This window comes from Aulonocara sp. 'chitande type north' Nkhata Bay, linkage group LG11, assembly GCF_057382095.1.
Source record: "Aulonocara sp. 'chitande type north' Nkhata Bay isolate Kocher_YH1m ecotype deep benthic linkage group LG11, A_spYH_male_GT1.1, whole genome shotgun sequence".
Lineage (NCBI taxonomy): Eukaryota > Metazoa > Chordata > Actinopteri > Cichliformes > Cichlidae > Aulonocara > Aulonocara sp. 'chitande type north' Nkhata Bay.
Window position 1 is genome coordinate 31,872,788 of NC_141354.1, and position 22,270 is coordinate 31,895,057.

The 22,270-nt window shown below is 38.3% G+C and overlaps 4 protein-coding genes across 4 annotated transcripts; 1 reads left to right on the top strand and 3 right to left on the bottom strand.

The window, feature by feature from the left end:
* Window positions 1-370: 370 nt before the first annotated feature.
* On the bottom strand, window positions 371-3,055 carry LOC147319505 (uncharacterized). The gene is made up of 7 exons (XM_086310045.1): window positions 2,869-3,055; window positions 2,233-2,325; window positions 1,935-2,144; window positions 1,704-1,829; window positions 1,251-1,405; window positions 927-1,045; window positions 371-663 (listed from the first exon to the last, which is right to left on the bottom strand). The coding sequence occupies exons 1-7, from the start codon at window positions 3,053-3,055 to the stop codon at window positions 531-533; spliced, it is 1,023 nt and encodes a 340-aa protein (XP_086166171.1). The 3' UTR covers window positions 371-530.
* Window positions 3,056-6,474: 3,419 nt separating this feature from the next.
* Window positions 6,475-12,028, bottom strand: LOC147319506 (uncharacterized). Its single transcript, XM_086310139.1, has 4 exons — window positions 11,962-12,028; window positions 10,634-10,726; window positions 9,198-9,545; window positions 6,475-6,797 (listed from the first exon to the last, which is right to left on the bottom strand). The coding sequence occupies exons 1-4, from the start codon at window positions 12,026-12,028 to the stop codon at window positions 6,475-6,477; spliced, it is 831 nt and encodes a 276-aa protein (XP_086166265.1).
* Window positions 12,029-16,795: 4,767 nt separating this feature from the next.
* On the bottom strand, window positions 16,796-20,962 carry LOC147319507 (tripartite motif-containing protein 16-like). Its single transcript, XM_086312171.1, has one exon. It carries the CDS (start codon window positions 20,349-20,351, stop codon window positions 18,597-18,599), a length of 1,755 nt encoding a protein of 584 aa, XP_086168297.1. The 5' UTR covers window positions 20,352-20,962; the 3' UTR covers window positions 16,796-18,596.
* LOC147319508 (uncharacterized) lies at window positions 17,757-22,116 on the top strand. The gene is made up of 3 exons (XM_086312175.1): window positions 17,757-18,003; window positions 21,129-21,452; window positions 21,656-22,116. Exons 1-3 carry the CDS (start codon window positions 17,934-17,936, stop codon window positions 21,661-21,663), a joined length of 402 nt encoding a protein of 133 aa, XP_086168301.1. The 5' UTR covers window positions 17,757-17,933; the 3' UTR covers window positions 21,664-22,116.
* Window positions 22,117-22,270: the final 154 nt, after the last annotated feature.

A 22,270-nucleotide genomic window follows, 5' to 3' on the forward strand; every position in this document is an offset into this window, starting at 1 on the left:
GGCCACATATGGTCAGTACAACTATTACAAAGTCCTTTATTATCACTTTATTTAAAATGCAGTCTAATATAAAAGAAAATGGCAACAACGAGCAGTGTCAGGTGTACATAAGAAATAAAGCAGCTTTGTCATATTACACAGAAAATTAAAATAAACTGCACAGACACATTTTACATGTATCTACTAACATGCTGCATGTACAAGTGATTTATGGGTTAAATGATAATTAAATATTCTGGGAGTGTTTTGGATCTTTAATACTGCAATTACTAACGTATACAGTGTCCTTCATCAGATCCGACTCAGTGACACACGCTTTTGTCATGTGGGCAAGGTTAGAACTCTGAATTCAGGTATCAAGTATTTACATGCGAATCTGGTATGTGTATGGTTTAATCACAGATAAATTCTACTCTCTTATTTCAGGGCACTACAATATTTGGGCGATTCAGAATAGTGTGTATGCGTGTGTGTGTGTGGGAATAATCAGTTTTGCTGTTTGATGCTTTTTTCTATTTACTAAAGTCAAGCTAGAAGTTTAACTCCTTCTCACACATCCAGTAGTAGTTTTTGTTACATTCAGCAGTATCCCAAATGGACCAAGTTGCACTTTGGTACGCACAAGTCCAGAGTGTAGAGGATGAGGATGTTTGTCCGAAGTTGCTAGAAGAAAAAACAAATATGTTTTCAGTGCATGAGGCTTTGGAGTGTTGAGGTTGAAATGCGCCTAACAAATAGCAGAACAGCAGTGGCTCTACTAAGGCTAAATGGTTAATAATTGTTGCTTCTCTGCTGCTCTTAACCAGCTAACTACAATCAAAAAAGGAGTCCTTTGGTGTGTAGCTCTTGCCTCAGTGGGCAATCAGACATTTTATAGTGTAAGATAACAGGATCGATGTGGTGATTTAAGATTCAAAGGGCCTCACTTATAACACAGTTGGCTTCCATCCACCCATTTCAATGTCCACATATTGCTCATGTTGTTCCACTCATATTTGAAGCCGATCCAAAAATGTACAGCCTGTCCATAAGACCTGACAAAATCCTGTTTTGAGGGAAAGTGGTTTTAATCTTTTATTCACTTTGGTTGGAGGATGACAATAAAAGAATTCAGACATTTCGGAACATGGGAGTGCAGAACACACCAGAGACTAAATCAAATAATAACTATTGTTGTTGCAATACAAACGAGAGTGGCTTTATTCTGCTAAACGTTTTAAGTTTATAGGGGAAAAAGTTTATCTAAATACCTTTTCTGCATCATCACTGATAATCACCAAATGAGCTCCAAGCCTCTCGCAGTTTTGTTTGGCATCCTCCCAGGTGGATTTAAAAGAGGAAAGGCGGTAGCAGCTTGACCTTAATCTTTTCCATCCCGGGGAACATCTTGGAAGGTTTGGTAGCGCTAAATAAACACGACAAGACTGAATCTTTATGAAACGATTTCCATCCCATTTATCACCAAATAAAACATTTATAGCTCAGTTGGTGCAGAATTTTCAATCACATTCATCCATCACCATAGGTACTGGAATAGATAAGTAATGTTTGAATTTTCTGACTTATTTCTTTTACTTACTAATTCTAACTTTAGCTTAGTTTAGCTAATTTTCACTGAAGTGTTGTTTGATGACATTACACATGTACGTGTCTTTCCAATTTCTAATGCAAGTGGCTTGACTCTTGAATCAGTTTTGTTTTACCTTGATTCAGTCTGCTGTTTTCTTCAAGCAGTTTGTCTTTCTCTTGAATGAGCTGATCTTTATGTTGATTCATTTGACTGTTCTCTTCAAGCAGCTTGTCTTTCTCTTGAATGAGCTGATCTTTATGTTGATTCAATTGACTGTTCTCTTGATTCAGTTGACTGTTCTCTTGATTCAGTTGACTGTTCTCTTCAAGCAGCTTGTCTTTCTCTTGAATGAGCTGATCTTTATGTTGATTCAATTGACTGTTCTCTTGATTCAGTTGACTGTTCTCTTCAAGCAGTTTGTCTTTAGTCTGCAGCAGCTGATCTATAAATTGATTCAGCTGCTCTTTCTCTCGAAGAAGTTGGTCTCTCTCTAAAAGCACTCCTCTGATGTCATCAGCTGACACTGAGGTAAAATTGCAAGTTGAACTGTTTTTTGATTTGTTGGAATTCTCATCTACAAAGTGAATCAGATATGGGTTTGTTCGTTTGTTTGTTTTTGTTTAGTTTTTACTGTGACTTGTAAAATGTGGGCTGATACATACCGACTTGTAGCCACATATAGACATTGAGTGATGATTGTATGACACATAGCAGGCCGAAACTGATTCCAGCCAACTTGTAAATCGTTGATCCTCCTACAACACACACATCTTACATCAAAAATGTATCATCAGCATAAAGAAAGTTACATTTTTTGTTTTCTCTGTGTTTTCATGATGTTTAAATCTAATTATAGAATCCAGCTGTCTTGCATGTACATTTTGTTAACATTGCTGCATTGCATATTTTTCATCATCTTAGCTATGGGCCTGGAGCCCTACATTCTTCCATTACATTTATACAACTTTGTACACTAAATTACTTTTATTGTCATTTCTTAATGTAATTATGCTAGTATGTAGCTTCATTTTTTAAACACCATATAGCAACATTTTTATGTGGATGTCCGTCACACTGAAAATCTTTTTGCCTTTGAATGCAGATGACATATCTGGACCCAGGTTTCTCTGCAGTGGTTATTGTTCACAAAAGTAGATTAATTAAGAATAAAAGCTAAAACTATAATCCTTGATTAATTTGCCTTTTGTCAAAACTTTTGTGAACTATCAATTTAGAGAGAAATGTAAATTATAATGATCATACCAGAGATGAAAAGAGTAAAATAATTTAAGAGATACCTGGCTTGTGATTTGCTCTTGTTGTTTCTCTGCTATCAAGAGCTGAAGGGACAGAATATTGAGTTTCCATTCTTCTTACACTGACGATCTGAGAAAGCACTGTTTCATCATGTAAGCTGAATCTCTTATTGTGGCTGTTGCCTTTAGTTTCCTTTAGCCTTTTGTTTCCTTGTGGTAAATTAATCATCTCCTTTTTATATTCACTGATCTTTAGATAGTATAGTTATAGTGGTTGTGTCATGAACCACAAAAAAAAGTGTAAACAAAGGAAATTATGATAAATCTCCCCATTTTTTTAAAATATAGAGCAAAGGCCTATCGGTGCTTGCATAATTATTTTCTTATGTTGCCTTGTCTTTATGTTACCACAAATAACCTATTATGTTTTTCTTAATGAATAAATAACTAACATTTACAAATTTAAAAAGTATCTATACACACCCTATACCACACAGTCATGCAGTTTTACTTCCTATGAGTTCATATCCTGTCTTGAAGTTATTTGACATGTTTAACATTATTGCACTGCTATAACTGTACACTTCTTATTTTGCAGTGTTTGGGTTGTACATATACATTTAACTTAAACAATTTTCTACCAGATTTTTGTGTTTGTTGCTTTTTGTTGACCATGATGTAGTATAAAATAAACCCCAGTTCCAGACTTATGTTTGCAGGCAGGAACTATGTTAATTATTTTAAAATGCGTTATATATCTTGTGGTATGCATAACCTTTAAATCAGTAGAATACAGCTTAGATTATGTCCAACAGCAGAAAATTACATAATAAAATCTACAATAAAAGAGGTGCATTAGGTGGTATAGGCATAGGAATATTGAACTTAATTATATAATACTTTGTACTAATATCATCTATGTTATGTTTACAGTACGTTTTATGTTCATCTGAACTTGTTATTCAACGCACACTTAAACCTTACTTTAAGTCTTAAACTTAGCAAAAATCCTCACAGGAAAAACTTACTGCTAAAGATTCAATAGATTTTAAACTCAAACTAGAGTCCTGAGTGCTTGATAAACTGGACTTCTTCTGGGTCTGTGAAGACGTTTCGAGGTTATTTCAGTTCTAAAACAACTGATGGAGAGTTATTATAACTCATAGTGAGGTTGTAGACATGTTCCTGAGGTCATTACCCACTATTACTCATGACAGCCATCACATCAGTCAAGGCATAAAACGGAACTTGGATAATTGCAGTCCTCACTCACCAGCCATGAGCCATATTTTTCATAACATACGTCTGTGTTATGAAAAATACATTTTGAGAACTGCATGATGAGTAATGAGAATGACTTTTCTGTTGTGAGAATTGATTGAGGAAAAACTGCAATGAGGAAGTTCTTCAAACCTGCATTCTTGAGGGGGCGACTTCACCCCAATGAAGTCAATCCCATGGTGGTACTTTCTGGTTTTTAGACAACATCTGCATGCTTTTTCACAATTTAACTTTAAGATTCCATAGTCTGCCTTGTGTAATGTAATTGCTATCACTGAACGGCTGTACTTCTCATTTTTGAGCGGCGTTCAGTTTGTGAATATTTACCTGAGAGTGGATCCCAGCTCTTTTATCCTTCCTGAGGAAAAAAAAAGTCTTTGCTGGACTTTCTTTACCAGGTGAAATGCATTCAAAGCCAAGGTCAGATCAGCTGTGATGTCAATGCCCAGGAACTTATTGGCAACCTGTTCTGCTTGGAATTCAAGCATTCCTGTAGTCTGCAATGACCTCCTTGGTCTTGCTGGTGTTAAGGACCAGGTTGTTTGATGAACACCATTCGGTCAGGCGCTGAACCTCCTCTCTGTTGCGAGTCTCATCAACAAAGACAATGGAAAATCAAACTTGTGGAGTTATTCAGTAACGTCTTTTATAGGCCAAACATTTATAAAAATTAACATTAAAGTATATACTTAAATGTTAGTAAATTCTCCCGAATTTGTTGCAACATAATCAGCTTCCTAGAGAAGGATCAATATTTAAAATTGCCTATACTGTATATTCTATATGTTCCCTCACAGCTATCTTTGGCTCTGCTCATACACTTATTGACAGAGTGACAGCCATCTTGCTGTCATAGATCCCAGTTCTATGACTATGGTAATATAGATAGTGTAATAGCTTTCTTAGTAAGGTAAATAGGTTCAAGGGTGCATTGTGTTCCCAAATAAATTTTTGCAAATCTGAGTTATGTTGAAGTATTAACTTGGTAAATTACTCTTACTACAATCATGATCCAAATTTGCCTCGAACAACAGGTCTATTTAAGAGCTTTGGCTCCTATTTATGGAACATGAATGTTCTACACATTTTTCCTGATGATAATTTCACATAATCCAATAATACTGATCCACACTGTATATAATAAAGAGTCTAAGCTTCTGTGTGGTTGACACAGAGCTAACTGGCTTGTAGCTAACTGGCAAACATTTAGCAAGTTGCAGACAAGGGGAGCTATTTGTATTCTTCATTGCTGACGGGTTTTTTTTCTATGAGTCAACACCATGAGATAAAGCTGTATTTTTCCTGCATGCGAGCCACATAGAACTAAAATTCCCATGATGGTTCTTTTTTTCCCCTGAAACCAACATCCAGATATGTATACACACTCTATACCACAATGTCATGCAATCTTACTTCCCTTATGATGTCATTTCCTGTATTGAGGGTATTTTAAAAAATATCTACTATCATTGCAGTGCATTAATATGGTTGCCCATCTTCAACAGGTTTCTTTCAGTGGAAGCAATTGACTGTGTGGCATGTTAATGGCGTAAGGAAACAAATGCAGACATGTGGAGACAAGTGGAGATTAACTGAAAGTATGCTGTTTATTTGGCTGAAGGCAGATAATACACAAGCAAAAAGGAACTGAAGGCTATAAGTTAATGAATTCCCCAAAAACTGGGAAACATGCTAGAGCTGGAAACATTGAGGCTGGGAACCACTGAGAGACTGTGGAGATCGAGAGGGGTGGACCCAGGCGCTGACAATGAATCGGAATAAGAAACAAAAACAGTCCACAGAAAACAGTTTATATATAGATCAGAGGACCGGCCCGGAAATTGACAAAGCAGGGGTCCATTACGGAGCAGGTCCGGAGGCCAAAGGCCTGTTTTACTTTTAAGGTCCACGTGTGGTATTCTGTTTTGCTTCCTCCCTGTGATCATTTTAATTATTTACAAAGGCGTGATGTTATGTGGTAAAGATAAGATATATATATATATATATATATATATATATATGCTAATTGAAATGCATTGTATCTAAAACTACATATAAATTAGTAGTTTTAAATGCAGAAATTTTAGGGCATAACAGAAAGAAAGATTAATTTCCTTTTGATCTAACTTAATGGTTAATGGTTCTATTATGCTCTCTGCGTGATAGATGATAGATCAGGTGAGACATCAGTGGCACAGGCAGCATTCGGGGGGCACAGGCAGCATTCGGGGGGAAAGGCATCATTACATTACATCATTACACATTCACACAGTGTGTGAATGTGTGTGTGAATGGGTGGATGACTGGATATGTAAAGTGCTTTGGGGTCCTTAGGGACTAGTAAAGCGCTATATAAATACAGGCCATTTAGTGGCACAGGCAGCATTCGGGGGGCACAGGCATCATTGGTGGGACAGGCGGCATTGGGGGGAAAGGCATCATTGGTGGGACAGGCTGCATTGGGGGGAAAGGCATCATTGGTGGGACAGGCGGCATTGGGGGGAAAGGCATCATTGGTGGGACAGGCGGCATTGGGGGGAAAGGCATCATTGGTGGGACAGGCTGCATTGGGGGGAAAAGCATCATTGGTGGCACAGGCGGCATTGGGGGGACAGGAGGCATTGGGGGGACAGGCATCATTGATGGCACAGGCAGAGGGTTGCACTGCAGTGGGCGGCACAATTCTTTCACTGAAAAACACCATAGAACACAATGCATTTTGTCATCAATATCATGTCACATTTAATGTTCATGTTCAGCTAAAATTGTTATGCATAGGACACTCACAAAGCAGAAACTCCAGCAACACCAACTTTAATAATTGACCTACGCGTTTCGGCTTGTGGCCTTCATCAGGGTCAAGCCGAAACGCGTTGGTCAATTATTAAAGTTGTTCATCTTCCCTCAAGTGTTGCTGGAGTTCCTGCTTTGTGAATTATTTCATCTTCTCCATGCACCTTGGAAGCAGGTGAAGTTGTGCCAGAAAAGTTTTTTTGCTGCGATGCATAGGACACTGCAACTTAAAATTTGATAATTTTGCCTTTGTGTGACTCAAAGCCTTGCAGTAAAGGTCTGATCACTGAACTTTTTCTTCAGTGTAACACCATATTAACATCAAACTGCAATGTGCTACTCATGGATGATAAATGAGCCAGAAAAACACTTTGAATGTCTGATTACTTTTTAAAATGCAAATTTACACTCTTACTTTCTGAATTTGAACCTTTCCACCAGTTTTCAAAGACTGGTGGAAAGAGACATTTCAATTTATCCCCTGTGGATCTGAATTAATTCAGTTCATTTCAATTCATTTTTATTTATACAGCATCAAATCACAACAACAGTCGTCTCAAGGTGCTTTATATTGTAAGGTAGACCCTACATTTACATAAATCCCTACCTTATTGTGGTGGAGAGGAGTATGCGCCCTATTGATCCAAGAAGCTATGTTTTTGAGGTCAATTTGCCCTTGTAGTGTCCCAAGAAAAATTTGTTCTAGATGAAGTGTACTAAGTGGAATTCTCAAGACCCTTATTGAAGGTAAACCAATGTACCATAACATCTTGCCTGGATAGGGGTTACCAGGGCCTTAATACTGGAACTAGGCCTGGGCAAGAGGCTCATTGGTGAGCATTGGGTAGTTGGCCCCTAGGCCATGGAGCCTGGCAAGGCTCAGCCTGAATGAGCCACATGGACCAATCCTTCCTGTGAACACACTACCAACAGGGCAGAGATGATGATGATACTACTACTACTACTACTACTACTAATAATAATAATAATAATAATAATAACAATAATAATAATAATAATAAAAATAATAATAATAAAATAATTAAAATTTTATTTAAAAGCACCTTTCAAAACACCCAAGGACACTGTGCAGAGTAAATAAGACAAGCATAAAAACAGGAAATAAACACAATAAAAGGCAGAATTCTTGGTGGTCTGATGCCAAATTGCTGAAACTGGCTTTAGGTACATGGAATGTAAGTTCTCTGAACTAGTGTTTGAGACCAAGTGATAGCAGTTGGATATAGTATAGCACACCATAAAACACACTGGGGGATCTAGAACCAGTCTCTGGAGAGGGGTTGAACTCTGTTCCACTCTGGAGCTGCCCTTGGTGAAAGGCAACAAGTAGGGGTGGGTATACTTGTTCAGCATCTATGTGCTGGAGTTTCCCAAGTGGATAAGAGGGTTGGCCTGCTCAACCTGAATCCGAACGGTGTTTTGTTGCCGGACTTCTTTGACAACCATGCTTTGTCAAAAACAAATACTATATATATATTTACATAAGTGCATGTGGCACCAGGGCACCATAAAAGCGAAGGTCGTTTTTGTAATCGTATTACCAAATCTTCGTCCACATGTTCTGGACACAAGGGTGAAGAGCAGAGCTGGAGTTGGATCAAGTGGGCATCTTTAGGGGGATTTCACTTCTCAGCTACTTTTACACTACCTTTTGCTGGAGCTTGGTCCGCACTTCCATCAATAATTCAATCATTCAATCATTCTCGATGGATCTTGGATTCTGCTAGTGCTGCTCATTCAGTTTTTAATTTTTATGGACAGAATCGGTCACAGAATGTCATCTTTGATTTTTGCAGATGATGTTGTTCTGTTCAGTACTTTGGGGTACGTTCACCAGGTGGGGAGAGTTGAATGGGAAATTGACAGATGTATTAGACCCTTGTCTGCAGTAATACAGATACTGTATCGGTCTGTAGTAGTGAAGACAGAGCTTAGTATAAAGACAAAGCTTTTGATTTACTGGTCCATTTATGTCCCAGCCTTCACTTATGGTTATGACCTTTGGGTAATGACTGAAAGAATGAGATCAAAAATACAATACAACACAGTGGAAATTAGCTTTCCCGAAGGGCGACTGGGCTCAGCCTTAGAGCAGCTTGGCTAATTGGGCAAACCTCAGAGTAGAGCAGCTGGAGAGATTATATCAGATTATGTCTGGCTTGGGAATGCCATAGTGTGACCAAAGAAGAGCTGGAGGAGATGGAGGCCGGGGCATCGCTGAATCATGTTACTAGCATAGATTGCAAAATTTAACTTTGTTTATTTAATTCACTTACCCCTGTCTAGTTCGGACTGAAGATCCCTTATCTGAACTTGTTGACTGATGATATTGTCATTACACATCCTCTTCTGTTCAGTTAGGTGTCTATTGGTGGCCTTTAGCTCATTGTTCTTCTTCTCCAGTTGTTTTTTCTCTTGAATGAGTTGTGTTTCATGTCGATACAGCTGGCTGTTTTCTTCAAGCAGTCTTTCGTTATATTGATTCAGCCGATCATTCGCTTCAGTAAGTTGTTTTTTCTCCTGAAGCAACTGGTCTCTCTCTAAGAGTACAGCTGAGATGTCATCAGGTGACAATAGGGTGATATTGCACGTTGAATTGTTTTTTGAGCCACCTGAAGTCCCATCTAGAAGAGGAATTCAATTAAATGTTTGTAATTAATTACATGTTATACATTGACTTGGTACTCAGTGTTATGGGAAACGCATTTGCATTCAGGTCGGGGCTAATTTAACACTGTTCTTTCTGAAACGTCATCCAGGACTCATAGTCTTCGAAACTAATTAAAGGGTGTTAGCTGATTGAATTTAACGAAGTCAATAAGGAAAAATAATGTAGTTAACTTGAAGATAGCATCAGATTGTGTAGCCCACTACAATCAGTCAGTAGAACTCCAGTCAGTGTTTGCTGTGTTTTTATATTTAATGTGATCTAAGGGGTATGCTACAAGTGTAGCTCAACACAACCAGACTTTTTTGTGTTTCTTGTGTTTGCTGCCTTGACAAAACCTAAAGCTCCAGCCAAAGATAACGGCTATTTCTATGATGTTTATCGACTTTCTCTGTTTCTGCCGTATATTCTGTGTGCGCTCAAATAAGAACAGGTGTTTTGTAAGTGATTTGATTCTTCTTCTGCACAAAATGATTCCTTTGCTACTTCTCCAATCAGACATTAGAACGTGATAATGATGATGGGATTTAGTGCAGAGTGGTAAGATAAAAACTTTAACTGAAGTTAATTATTTTATTGCTCAGTGCTGCTGTTTATTTCTAAGGTGATGGCTGCAGATTAGTGCTCTAAAACCTAACACTGGATACATTTAGACATTTTAATGTCTAAAGAATAACATTTCTAACATTTATAAATATAAATAACATTTATACATGTTATTCTTCCATAGCTTAATAAAGGAGACTTTTTTTTAGCTGACAAACTAAGATGGGAATCACTTTTCAGCAGATTGAACTGAAATCAATTTTATTAACTTGGCATGTGCTCGTAGTGCTTCCAGCTAATTTTAGACTCAGACATGGAACATAACCTACTCCCAGTCAGGTTATGTGTTTAAAGCAGGTTTCCACAGTAATTTAGTCAAGTAAAAAGAAAGTGACCCTAATGATACAGAAAACTCCTACTTTAAACACAACATCGCTCATTAAGCCATCAATCTGGGTTTGTAGTACATTTCTGTGGAAGGTGTGGGCTGATACGCACCAGCTTGGAGCCAGCTATAAACATTAACAGCAGACTGGATGATGCACAGCAGACCAAAGCTGATTCCAACCAACTTTAAGATTATTGCTCCTCCTACGGGTAGGCAAAAACACACATATACAATTCAAAAAGATTCTGTTATTAGCATTATAAAAAAAAGAGTAAATGTTACTTTTCAATATTTTTTTTGAAGTTATTAAATCAAATTATGCAATCCATGTCTTGCCTGCACAATTTATTCATTTATTTAAAAAAAAAAAACTGTGTGCCTTTGAAGTCCTGTGCTGATTCTTTACTTGTTAGGGCCTGGGCAACATTTAGCTATTTAGCATTATGTTTGATTATAATTTTATGGTCTACTGTCTTCCTTTTTTTGTTCATCTTTTTCTTCTTGGGTTTTCACTTCCAGGAGGACATCACCCTTTCATTTTTGTTAAATAGATTTATAGTTGTTTATTGTCTTCCTTCCCTCAACCAGTCACAACAGATGGCCGCCACTCCCTGAGCCTGGTTCCTTCCTGTTAAAAAAAGAGTTTTTTCTTCCCACTGTCGCCAAAGCGCTTGCTCATAAGGGGTCATATGCAGAGGTCTCGCACTCCAGGCCTCAAGGGCCAGTGTCCTGCAGGTTTTAGATATCACCCTGGGTTGACACTCCTGAATCAAATGATTAGTTCATGCCTCTGGAGAAATTCAAGACGTGTGGAGGTAATTTAGCCATTTAAATCAGCTATGTTAGATCAAGGACATATTTAAAACCTGCTGGACACCAGCCCTTGAGGCCTGGAGTTCCCCCACCCCTGATCTAAATGTTTTATGACTGTACTCACCAAAAAAGAAAAAGGTAAAATGAAGTTTTTCCAAAAGAAATTACATTCTCAAAGACTCAGAGAAAGTCAAAGACTTCTACTTCCTCAAAACATTATTATTATTATTATTATTACTACCCTTAATTCATTTTTCTGCATTACAAATTTAACTTAAAAAAAACACGCTGCACAAAATATGCTGGTGAAATAAATATTTCACTGGCTGGGTTTGGAAAAACACAAACCAGAACTTTTTAGTGGCATTTGGAATTTAAGGAATCCTAAATGTATTACAAGCATATAGAAAATGTATGCACTTCAAATAAGCACAGACACACATTTAGTACATTTAGTAAACTACATAGTTATTTTTGTCTTTTAGAGATGGAGCAAGACAAAAGAAGCTTGTAAAGAATGATTATAAACTGCTTATTTGAAGTAAAATGTAACTTCTATAAATTACAGCAATGACAGAAATGGTTGACATAAACAAAACAAAGTTTAATTATTAAAGATTTAGACCTGACTGATTGTCTCTGGTCCTCGCTCTCCTACCAACAGATGAATTGACATAGTGCCGTAGTTCCATTCTTCTTTATTGACAGTCTTGAACCGATGTTCAGCGAACGTGTTCTGGCTTGTAAATTGTGACTGTAATAGTTTCTAAAGTAGTTAGTTCCTTGATTTGTTCAAAGGGGAGGGTAAATTCATCATTTCCTTTCGTGGCCAAGTGATTTGAGACTAAAATTAACAATGAGTAAATGTGACATCATCACTTGCTTTTCATTTTGCTTTGAGTTTTTCAGAGGGGCAACTTATTGTTTTAGCTTGTTTTGTATTGCTTAAAAAAATGTTAAAATTTACCAAAGTGAAAGCTTTGAAAACAATGTTCCGTCATAACATTTACTCTACCATCATCGGTAGCACGTGAAAGAACCTTACACAACCACAACAACCTGGCACCTCCTCCTTATGCTGGTCACCAGTTTGGTCCCATACTGCTGTGAGATGGTATCCAATTCTTCAACCAGCATTAAGCACAAGTCTGCCAGTATAGCTGTGTTGGTCGCTCTTGCACAAAAGTCAAGCACAAGCTGATCCCACAAGTTAGCACGGGACTAAATGCAGTATTTTTTTACTCCCAAATTCTGGAGGTAGTCAGTGGTAAATCCTGCTTTGTTGGGGCAATGTTGCCATTTTGGAGGATAGAGTTTCTCTGGTTGAGGAAATGCCATATCCCATCTCAGTATTTCTGTGGATTGAGATCCAGTGATGACAAGCCTTGTTTTTGGTGGAGATGAGAAAAGCTGTTACCCTATCGGTATAGCAGTCAGCATAGCGCTCTCCGTGTCTTTTCCACGTTTTAAACCTGCGATCCAACTGCCATAGGCCGTATCTGGACTCATCGCTCAACACAACATTGATCAACATGTTCAGGTTTCAGTGCACATGTTGCTGACACCAGTGCAAATGAGCGTGATGGTGTAGGGCAGTCATTGCAGGCCTCCTGGCAGCCACGTGAGACCAGAGACTGGCTGTGTGCACTCTGTTCTGGATTGTCTGGGTAGAAAGCTCAAAAATGCTCCCAATTTTCATCTGATAGTAAGTTGTTCTTGACAGCATTGTAGATATTTATTTAGCTATACAAGTAATGATATTTTCTAATTCTTCGGCCATGAATAAATGAAGAAAAAGGGAAGACGTCATTTAGATTGCAGTAAGCTGCAGGAGGCTGTCAGCATAAACAAAACACAAAGCAGTATGTTTTCATGTAGTAAAAGTAGTGGAAGCAGATTTCTGTGTCAATGCGTGTGTGTGTGTGTGTGTCCTTTCCTTTCTGCAAAAGTCATTGCATGCCATTACTCTGTATCACACTGTCATGCGATTTTACTTCCCTATGAGTTCATGAACTACACTGTTGGTATTTAAAGCCCTTAATGTTGTCCTGCTATATATACATCTATATATAATGTTAATATATAGATGTAATTTCTGCACGTTTTTACCAAGCCTAGTGTTTATTTGCTTTTTGTTAAATAGATTTATAGTTGTTTATTGTCTTCCTTCCCTCAACCAGTCACAACAGATGGCCGCCACTCCCTGAGCCTGGTTCCAACAGAGGTTTCTTCCTGTTAGAAAAAAAAGAGTTTTTTCTTCCCACTGTCGCCAAAGCGCTTGCTCATAAGGGGTCATATGCAGAGGTCTCGCACTCCAGGCCTCTTGGGCTGGTGTCCTGCAGGTTTTAGATATCACCCTGGGTTGACACACCTGAATCAAATGAATAGTTCATTGCCTCTGGAGAAATTCAAGACATGTGGAGGTAATTTAGCCATTTAAATCAGCTGTGTTAGATCAAGGACATATCAGGAAGAAAATATAGAAAGAACAGATGCTCCTTTTGGATTAAAACTGTTTCTGAAAACATGAAAAACACATTTTACTAAACTGTTCATATAATTTTCTTAACATCCAACCTTTTGCTGTGTGATGTGGAACATGAGGGTAAATACTCACTTCCTCTAATACAGTTTAGGCCCTTTTTAAATCTGTCTCTCACATCTGACCAAAAATATTGGAAGTAAAAGAGTAATAATAGAAAGTAGCAAAATTAAATTCAAATTCAAATTCAAATTCAAATTTTATTTGTCACGTACACAGTCATACACAGTACGATATGTAGTGAAATGCTTGGACAACTGCTCGTGACCTAAAGAAAACAAAAAAGGAAAGGCTATGAATAAGATAGGAAATAAATATGAAAAATTAAAAAGGGTAAATTTAACTAGGAAGGAATAAAATATAAATTAAGGTTAAAAATGAAATAACTGTACAACACAAATTAGAATGAAGGGTAAATTTAACTGGGAAGGAATAAGATAAAATATATAAATTAAAGTTGAAAATAAAATAACTGTACAACAAAATACACAATATAGAACTATATAAGAATGTATGAAGAAATCTAAATATAAATAAATATATACACAATAACAGCAGCTGTACAAGTATTAACTGGAAATGAAGAATATAGTGACCAGTGTTGTGCAAAAACAATGTCCAGAATGTCCAGTGTGTGTGTAAGAACCATATGTGTGGGTCAGTACTGTGTGGTGGTGTGATTGAGAGACCGTATCGCCTGCGGGAAGAAGCTCCTCCTCAGTCTCTCTGTGTTGGTCTTCAGGGAGCGGAATCGCTTTCCTGACCTCAACAGAGAGAACAGTCTGTTGTTGGGATGGCTGAGGTCCTTCACGATCTTCCTGGCCTTGGTCCAGCACCGCCTGCTGTAGATTGAGTGCAGGTCAGGGAGCTCGGAGCGGATGGTGCGCTCAGCTGACCGCACAACCCTCTGTAGAGCTCGTCTGTCCTGCATGGTGCTGTTCCCGAACCAGGTTAAGATGTTTCCCGCCAGGATGCTCTCTATGGTGCACGAGTAAAAGTTCCTGAGCACCTTGGAGGGCAGTTGGAAGTCTCTCAAGCGTCTGAGGTGGTAGAGACGCTGTCGGGCCTTTTTCACCACGGTGTTGATGTGACAGGACCATGACAGGTCCTGCGTGATGTGAACTCCGAGGTATTTGAAGCTGTCCACTCTCTCCACTGGGCACTCGTTGATGACGGGGGTCTGGTAGTTCCTCTCCTGCTTAGTGCTGAAGTCCACTATCAGCTCCTTTGTCTTACTGACGTTTAGAAGGAGGTTGTTCCTCTGGCACCAGTTCTCCAGATTCCTAATCTCCTTCAGGTAGGCCGTCTCGTTGTTATCAGAGATCAGGCCCACCACGACGGTGTCGTCAGCAAACTTGATGATGGTGGTGGAGCTGGTAGTGGCCACACAGTCATATGTGTACAAAGAGTACAGCAGGGGGCTCAGAACACACCCCTGGGGGGCTCCAGTGCTGAGAGTGGTGGAGGCTGAGATCATTAATCTCAATTAATTATCATTAATTGTGACATGTAAGACAACATGGATAACATGTAAGGTATTTTACAGCATAATTTCAACATAGAACAGAATATTTACTTTTTCAAATCAGTGTTTGTTTATTCATCACTCAAATTATGATGTAAAATGAGTAACAGAAGCAAGACTATAATATGCATATATTTCAAACCCCAAACCAAAGTTGTTACAGTTATGACGCTATATGTCATCTGAAGTAACCTAATCCATACTTAGTATTTTAAAACTGCAAAACTAGTATTTACTAACATGAACTGAGGTGAATTGCCACAGTGGTTTTCCGACTGTTGCCTAAAAATATTTAAATGCAAACAGCCCCATCTAGGGAGCACATGTGCTCAGTACAACTATTAACTTGCACAAAGCCGTACAAATAGGTTTGTTTCTTTAAAATGTATAATACCTTCCTATTGGTGAGCAATTCATTTTTCCAAGAAGTCTTGTGGAGGACTGATTGAGATTAATTGTGTCTTTATTTTTTATAGATTATTAGGTAATAGTTTTTTGTTGTTGTTTGGCCCAACCCTGCTTGAGTTTAGATTGGGAGACATGTGGCCATAAAATAAAATAAATCTTAACAGGCCTTCATTTCAAAAAGTAAACATTTTTTACTGATTGAATAATTACTTAGAAACCTGCAGACATATGAGTATAAAACAATGTGCGGGGGCAGTTGTATACACGATAATTGGTGCCTGATATCAGTCACCTCTTAGTTCAGTGCCTCCCACTCCCCACCAGTTTTAACCAGTTAAATAGATACACAGTCTCATATAAAACCATGTGAACTGTTAGTAGATGTTAGTCTCTTCTGGGAAGTTGGCTGCTAACAATACATAGTGATTTCATTTCAGGCTAACATATTATTTGGGATACAATGATATGCCTAGAGTTATATTACTGGAGCTTGCTGGAGGCAACTCTGTACAGTCCACAGCCACCATGGTGATTCACAGATAATGTGGGAAGGTTTGGATCTTGGGCTGTTACTTCATGCTTCCACATTGTCATCACTAAGCTCATTAGTTACTTATTGCCTAAATAAGATAAGCCAGGTTTTATTCTTGCTGTCACACTAATATCAGAGCCATGACTATGGTGGTTTAAATAATGTGATTCAAATGGTTTTATAATGATGCCATGTTATATTCAAACAGTAACTGAGAACCAACTTTTCTGAGTTGTTTTAGGCAATTTTCACTTTAAAATATGTGTAACTGCCTGATGAAACTAATAGGAAATAAAAAGTGTCTGAATCATTATGAGCTAGCCCACATATTGGTAAACGTACATGGATGCTGATTTTCTGGTAGCAGCAGAATCCTTTATCTTACCCTCTGTGGATACAGGACTGTTGTATGCAGTGGATCTGGAAAAGGTATACAGAATAGAATAGCTCTTTATTTTCACTGTTACAAGAACAATGAAAGGCAGTTTGGCATCTCTCCATGTGTGTGAAATACACAATAGCGTAAGTATTTAAACAATAACACAAACAAATGTACATTTACACAAGAAAGATATGTGCAAGTTATACACACATACACATACACACACGCGTACATATGGATATACCCAGTATTCTTCTATACAGTATTCTTCACTAAGATTTATGTACATCTACTTCTACTAAAAATGAGATCTACTAGCTTGAATATTCTGACTGGCTTGGCCATCAAAGAATATCTCATTTCTTTGCTTTGAGAAACACTTGGGCTTGTTACGACCCAGCTCAAAGCCACAACATAAAAAAGGAGACGAATACCAGAGTATGGGTGAGAAGAGGGTTTTATCTTAAAATGGAAAACCAGGTTGGCTAAAATGGCTGATGCCACCAAGGCAAAGACAAGTGAGCTCCCTGGGAAGCTTGCCTCAGGTATGCTTTTATCCACACCTGACTAGGTGTGGCCAATTAGGACCAGCTGAACACACTGAGCAGATTAGAGGCTGCAGAGGGACGTAACAGGCTGCTTTAGTAGTATGGATTGGGTCATATCCATTTACAATGTGAAGTGCTGTCTGACTGTACACTACTTCTATCAACAATTTGCTTGAAATCATGAGTTGTTCTATTTCTTCCCCACACTTTTCTCTGGTGCAAGTTATTCTTGGTTTCAACTGACTTATAGTTCAGTCTTTGCAGTGCGATCCCCAGTGAAAAAATAAAAACAAAACAATTAGTCACAATTAAGATGGTGCAGGGAGTTGCCCCTGACAACACAGACAGGGGCAAGATAGTCTGAATTTTAACTGTAGTGCTCAGTAAAAGTGAAAGCTGCATTCAAGGCAACAAAAAAGTGTTTTTTCAACAGAGTGCAAAGAGAGGCAGTAGGTTTGTGGTGGTCAGAAGGAATGCAGATAGTCACACATAGCTGAGCACAGAGTTGCATATCCTCCACCCACGCATCTGCAAACACACTCACACATTGCAGCCAGTGGTGTTCATGCATCTTATGTGAAACCTATAACCTAGTCTGCCATTTGTGCTGTGGTCCTCGTGTTCATCTTTGGTGATTCCTGCTGTTGTATCTTATCTACAATGTCATGGTTTACTGGCTTTGCAGTGGTGCTGTTGATGACTTTTCCGCTGTTGTTTGCTCAGGAGACAGGTTAGTAAACAATTTTTAATTTTTTTTCTCTAAATTTTATTTTCTTGATAACGGATGGTGTCATCGCCAGAAAATCTATCTCAATAAAACCATAAAACCAACCGTCATTTCTAATTATACTCCTACATTAAGCCAAGAAAATCATCTAAATATAAGAATATGTATATAGACATATCCGTGGCAGTATAACCTTGTTACAATCAAATGTGTGTTAATAACAGCTTGTAGTCTGACCATTAACCGTACTTGAAAGTGAGGCTTAAAGGTTTTGGGAATAATAGAAAATGTTACAGTATGTGAAATATTTATTCTAATCTTTTCACTGACTTAATACCAAAGAAGCATCACTCATAAACATAAAGCCTGAGTGTATCACTGCTTACAACATAATATTGACCTTCAGTATTTGACATCATTGATACATTTATACTAACCTTTTGTTTTTACACTGGATTTAAAAAGTGACCAGAACAAAGTGAGGAGTAACACCCCCCAAAAAACTCAGTGTCAATATGATATAATAGGCATTAAGGGGTTACAGAATGCAATGCACAGGTCAAATCTCCTTTTTTCACGTAATTAAAAGCAGTATCTTATCCATCAACCTCTTTTGACCAAGTTGACTTTAGTTTACACAACTTAGCAGTGTCTCCAGCCCAGTAAACCGAGACTCCGGCGTATAGCGGCTGACTGAATTTGGTTTGGACTTTGTGAAGGAGAATCATTTCTTCAGAAATGCCGTAGAATGACAGCGTACCGGCCCTGTGATCCAGGAACACCCCAATTTTGGGCATCTGAGAGCCTGAGAGTAAAGTTTTCATATTGTTATGTCTGAAATAGTAATTAAAGTCAAAACATCCTAATGCCCAAGACTTGTCGTTGTTTCCAAATCCACTCTCATCCCCAGTTCTGCTAATGTCCTTGTATGCAACAGCTACTAAAATTCCCCCACCGCTTCTCTCAACCTCCCAGTAACAACGCCCAGTCAGACTCTCTTTGCTGAGGCCTTGAAGCCAGTGAGTGAATCTGTCTGGGTGACAGTCATATATTTGCTTTTCTCTCATCACTGTTGCTTTTGTGTTGCCTTCAGATAATGATATCCACGGGTTGACAGTCTGGGGATCCAACGTGATTTTACGAGAATATTGTAGGAATTCTTCTCTTGTCTCTGGCTCTGGGATTGGCAGTAAAACATCCACTTCAGTCACTTTTAGTGAGATTTTTGGCCATTCCTCATTTAGAACATTTTCCAGCTTACCTCTGATCTCTGACAAAGCCTCTGTCACATGCTCAAAGTACAGGGGAGGATGGACATCTGAGCTGGGCAAGTCTGTGGACTCACTTAAATGTGACAGTGAAGGGTAATTAAGTAGAAACTGGATGTGGTCATCAGTATTTGAGAGCAGCTCTAGTTCCGCATCCTTCACCCACAACTCAGCATTTTCCTGCTCCAGTTTCTCCTTTAACTCTGTAACTCGATTAACTTCAGCTTTCTGCCGGAATCTGATTTGTTCATTTAAAGCAGAGCTCATTTTCTCAACAAGACAAACTAGTTCTGTGAAGATCTTTTTGCTGTCGTTCACTATTTTATCTGCAGAGAAATTGATGGCCTCAATCTCCTCCTGAAGAACTTTCAGATCTTTTTCTCTGTTCTGAATTCTCATCTGGATTTTTTCCCGACTCACCCCAAGCTTCATCTGCTTATGGTTTCTTTCTGCTTTAGCTGAGACTGTGTCGTGATTTTTGTGTTCATCAACAGAGCACAAAAAGCAGATGGCCTGCTGGTCAGTGCGACAAAAGATCTTCATCACCTCATCATGATGAGAGCAAAATTTCTCCTGTAGATTTTTTAGCGGTTCAACCAATTTGTGCTTTTCAAAGGCAGAGGATTCGTAGTGAGGCTGAAGGTGGAGCTCACAGTAGGAGATCCGGCACACCAAACATGACTTGAGGGCTTTCAGCTTTTTGTCAGTGCAGAAATCACAGGCTACATCTCCAGGCTTGGCATAGCAGTGATCAGCTGGAGCAAACTGAAGTCTTGTTTTCTTCAGGGCTTCAACCAAATCAGCAAACATGGCACTTTTCACCAAGTCTGGCTTTGGTGCAAAGGTCTGTTTGCAGTGAGGGCAGCTGTAGCTTTTATTATGTTCCTCTTCAGTCCAGCGGCTTTCAATACAATTCATGCAGTAGCTGTGCCCACAGGGAATGGTCACTGGCTCCTTAAGTAAATCCAAACATATGGAACAGCAGAGCTTTTCTTGGTCTAGCTCCATCGCCATTTCACTTGATAATACATTTGAATATAACTCCGATAGGGAAAAGGGTGTGGTAGTCAGCTTACACAACATTCCAGTAAGAGGAGTGGTTTATTAGAAGAGGAAGTGTGCTTTGAGTCCCTATTTTCTCAGTGAAAGTTGCATGACCTCATAAGTCTTTTTAGCGGTAGCAGAAAAAAAAAATGTCTAGATATCAGGTATTTCAAAGATACAGTTTCACTTTTCTTGATTTATTTCTGTTAGAAAAAGTAAGCAATTCAAGGAAGAATGAAATATAACCACAATTTATCTGACAATTACTGATCTGTTATTTTGTTATGAAGAAAACCTAGACATCTAGTTTTTACTCTTGCTGTAAAAACATAAGCAATAATATTTTCATTAGTAATCCTTAAAACTGCAGATAGCAGTAGAAAAAATAAATGCACTGTTTGATCGACAAAGCACAGCAGTGAGTAAACTTCCAGGCAGCTATCAGGAAATTCAACCTGCCACAACATGGGTGGTGTCGTTTTTGGGAGTGTCCTGACCTATAATGTCCTGATAATGAGAAGCAGTAGCTCTGGGGCTCACAAAAAGGCCCTTCATAGAGTTAATATAACTGTAGAGAAAACAACACACATACCTGCTCCGAACAATATCAGAACATCCTGCTGTCTCTGGAAAACAACAAACATCATAAAAGACCCATCACACCCAGTTTACCATCTCTTTGAACAGCTCCCATTGGGCAGATGATATTTTAACACACACCAGTAGCACTGACTTTAAGTGACTCAAAAATGATTTGGGAATTCAATTTATTTTCATGAAGCGAGATATTAACACTGGGTTTTTTTTATGTTCTAGATAATTTAGAAGTCCGCTACCTACAGAAGACATTCACTCCGTCTATAGGCTCATCAGTCACACTAACTTGTGAGGCACATTACGACTTCGAATCGTGTGGTGTGGTGCATGTTGTGTGGCATGATGGAAGTGTTGAGCTAATTAACCCCAAAAAGTACTTCACAACAGTGAGTGAGACAATCTCTGAAGGGAAAAGACGCAGACTGGTTGTGACAGAGATCCTCAACGTGACACCAAAGGATGCTGGTACCTTTCAGTGCAAGGCTGTGTGTACAGCAGGTGGAGAGACAGCCATGGGCCATTTTATCACTGTTGTTGTCAAAGGTATTTTCATGATCAGTCACTAAATATGTCATTATTATTTTTGAACTTTGATTATAACAATCTACTCCTCAGTACGGCTTTGTATTTGAGGAGTTGAAATATTTGTAATTTTTTAACTTTGTGGGAAGGCGGGGAGATAAACTCAGTTTCTACCACATATGGATTTGATGTCTCATTCTGCTGTTCTGTCTGTTCTTTTACAGATCAGTGACTGAGGCAGCTGTTTTGTTGGGATGGATACTTTGATGAATATTGTTCAAAAAGCATTTCGAGAACACCTCTGATTTGGCTGAATGAAGTAAATGGATCAAACATATTTTTCACCATTTTTTTTATATCACAGCAACAAATGATTTTTTTTTTTTTTTTTTTTACAAATTTAATGTTTCATCATAGAGTATAACTGCTTCAGTTGCATATTAAAGATTTATCGTATCACTACGACTCCTCTGTCTGTAATCTCTTTAATATACAGTAGTAGTAGTCCCAAAGCAGCTACTTTTTATTTCTGTGTCATTTAGAATAGGGGAGGCTAATATTATAATACAAATCAATTTTACTTTGTATATATTAGGTTGTATTTTACTAGTGCTGTGAATTTTGGACTAATCTAAGGGAACATTAAAAATACATGGAGAAAGAATAAAGAAATATGTTGCTAAACTGACCTAAGTAAATGCAGTTCTTTCTGGATATCAGATTCTGTCATCATTGCCAGAATAATTTGGTGTGGAAACTGAAATTAAACAAAATGCAGTTTGGACGAACAAATTAATAACAATCAAGCGTTAAAATTGCACCTGGAAGCCATGCTGTGC

Coding starts and splice junctions, on each gene's coding strand:
- LOC147319508 (XM_086312175.1), top strand. CDS start 17,934: ATGTCATGGTTTACTGGCTTTGCAGTGGTGCTGTTGATGACTTTTCCG. Junction 18,004..21,128: donor GTTGTTTGCTCAGGAGACAG/GTTAGTAAACAA, acceptor TTTATGTTCTAG/ATAATTTAGAAGTCCGCTAC.
- LOC147319506 (XM_086310139.1), bottom strand. CDS start 12,028: ATGGAACTACGGCACTATGTCAATTCATCTGTTGGTAGGAGAGCGAGG. Junction 9,546..10,633: donor TTATAGCTGGCTCCAAGCTG/GTGCGTATCAGC, acceptor TTCCTCTTCTAG/ATGGGACTTCAGGTGGCTCA. Junction 6,798..9,197: donor TCAGTCCGAACTAGACAGGG/GTAAGTGAATTA, acceptor GGTGTTTTTCAG/TGAAAGAATTGTGCCGCCCA.
- LOC147319505 (XM_086310045.1), bottom strand. CDS start 3,055: ATGATTAATTTACCACAAGGAAACAAAAGGCTAAAGGAAACTAAAGGC. Junction 2,326..2,868: donor AAGAGCAAATCACAAGCCAG/GTATCTCTTAAA, acceptor TGTGTGTTGTAG/GAGGATCAACGATTTACAAG. Junction 1,830..1,934: donor GAACAGTCAATTGAATCAAC/ATAAAGATCAGC, acceptor AATTGAATCAAC/ATAAAGATCAGCTCATTCAA.
- LOC147319507 (XM_086312171.1), bottom strand. CDS start 20,351: ATGTTGTGTAAGCTGACTACCACACCCTTTTCCCTATCGGAGTTATAT.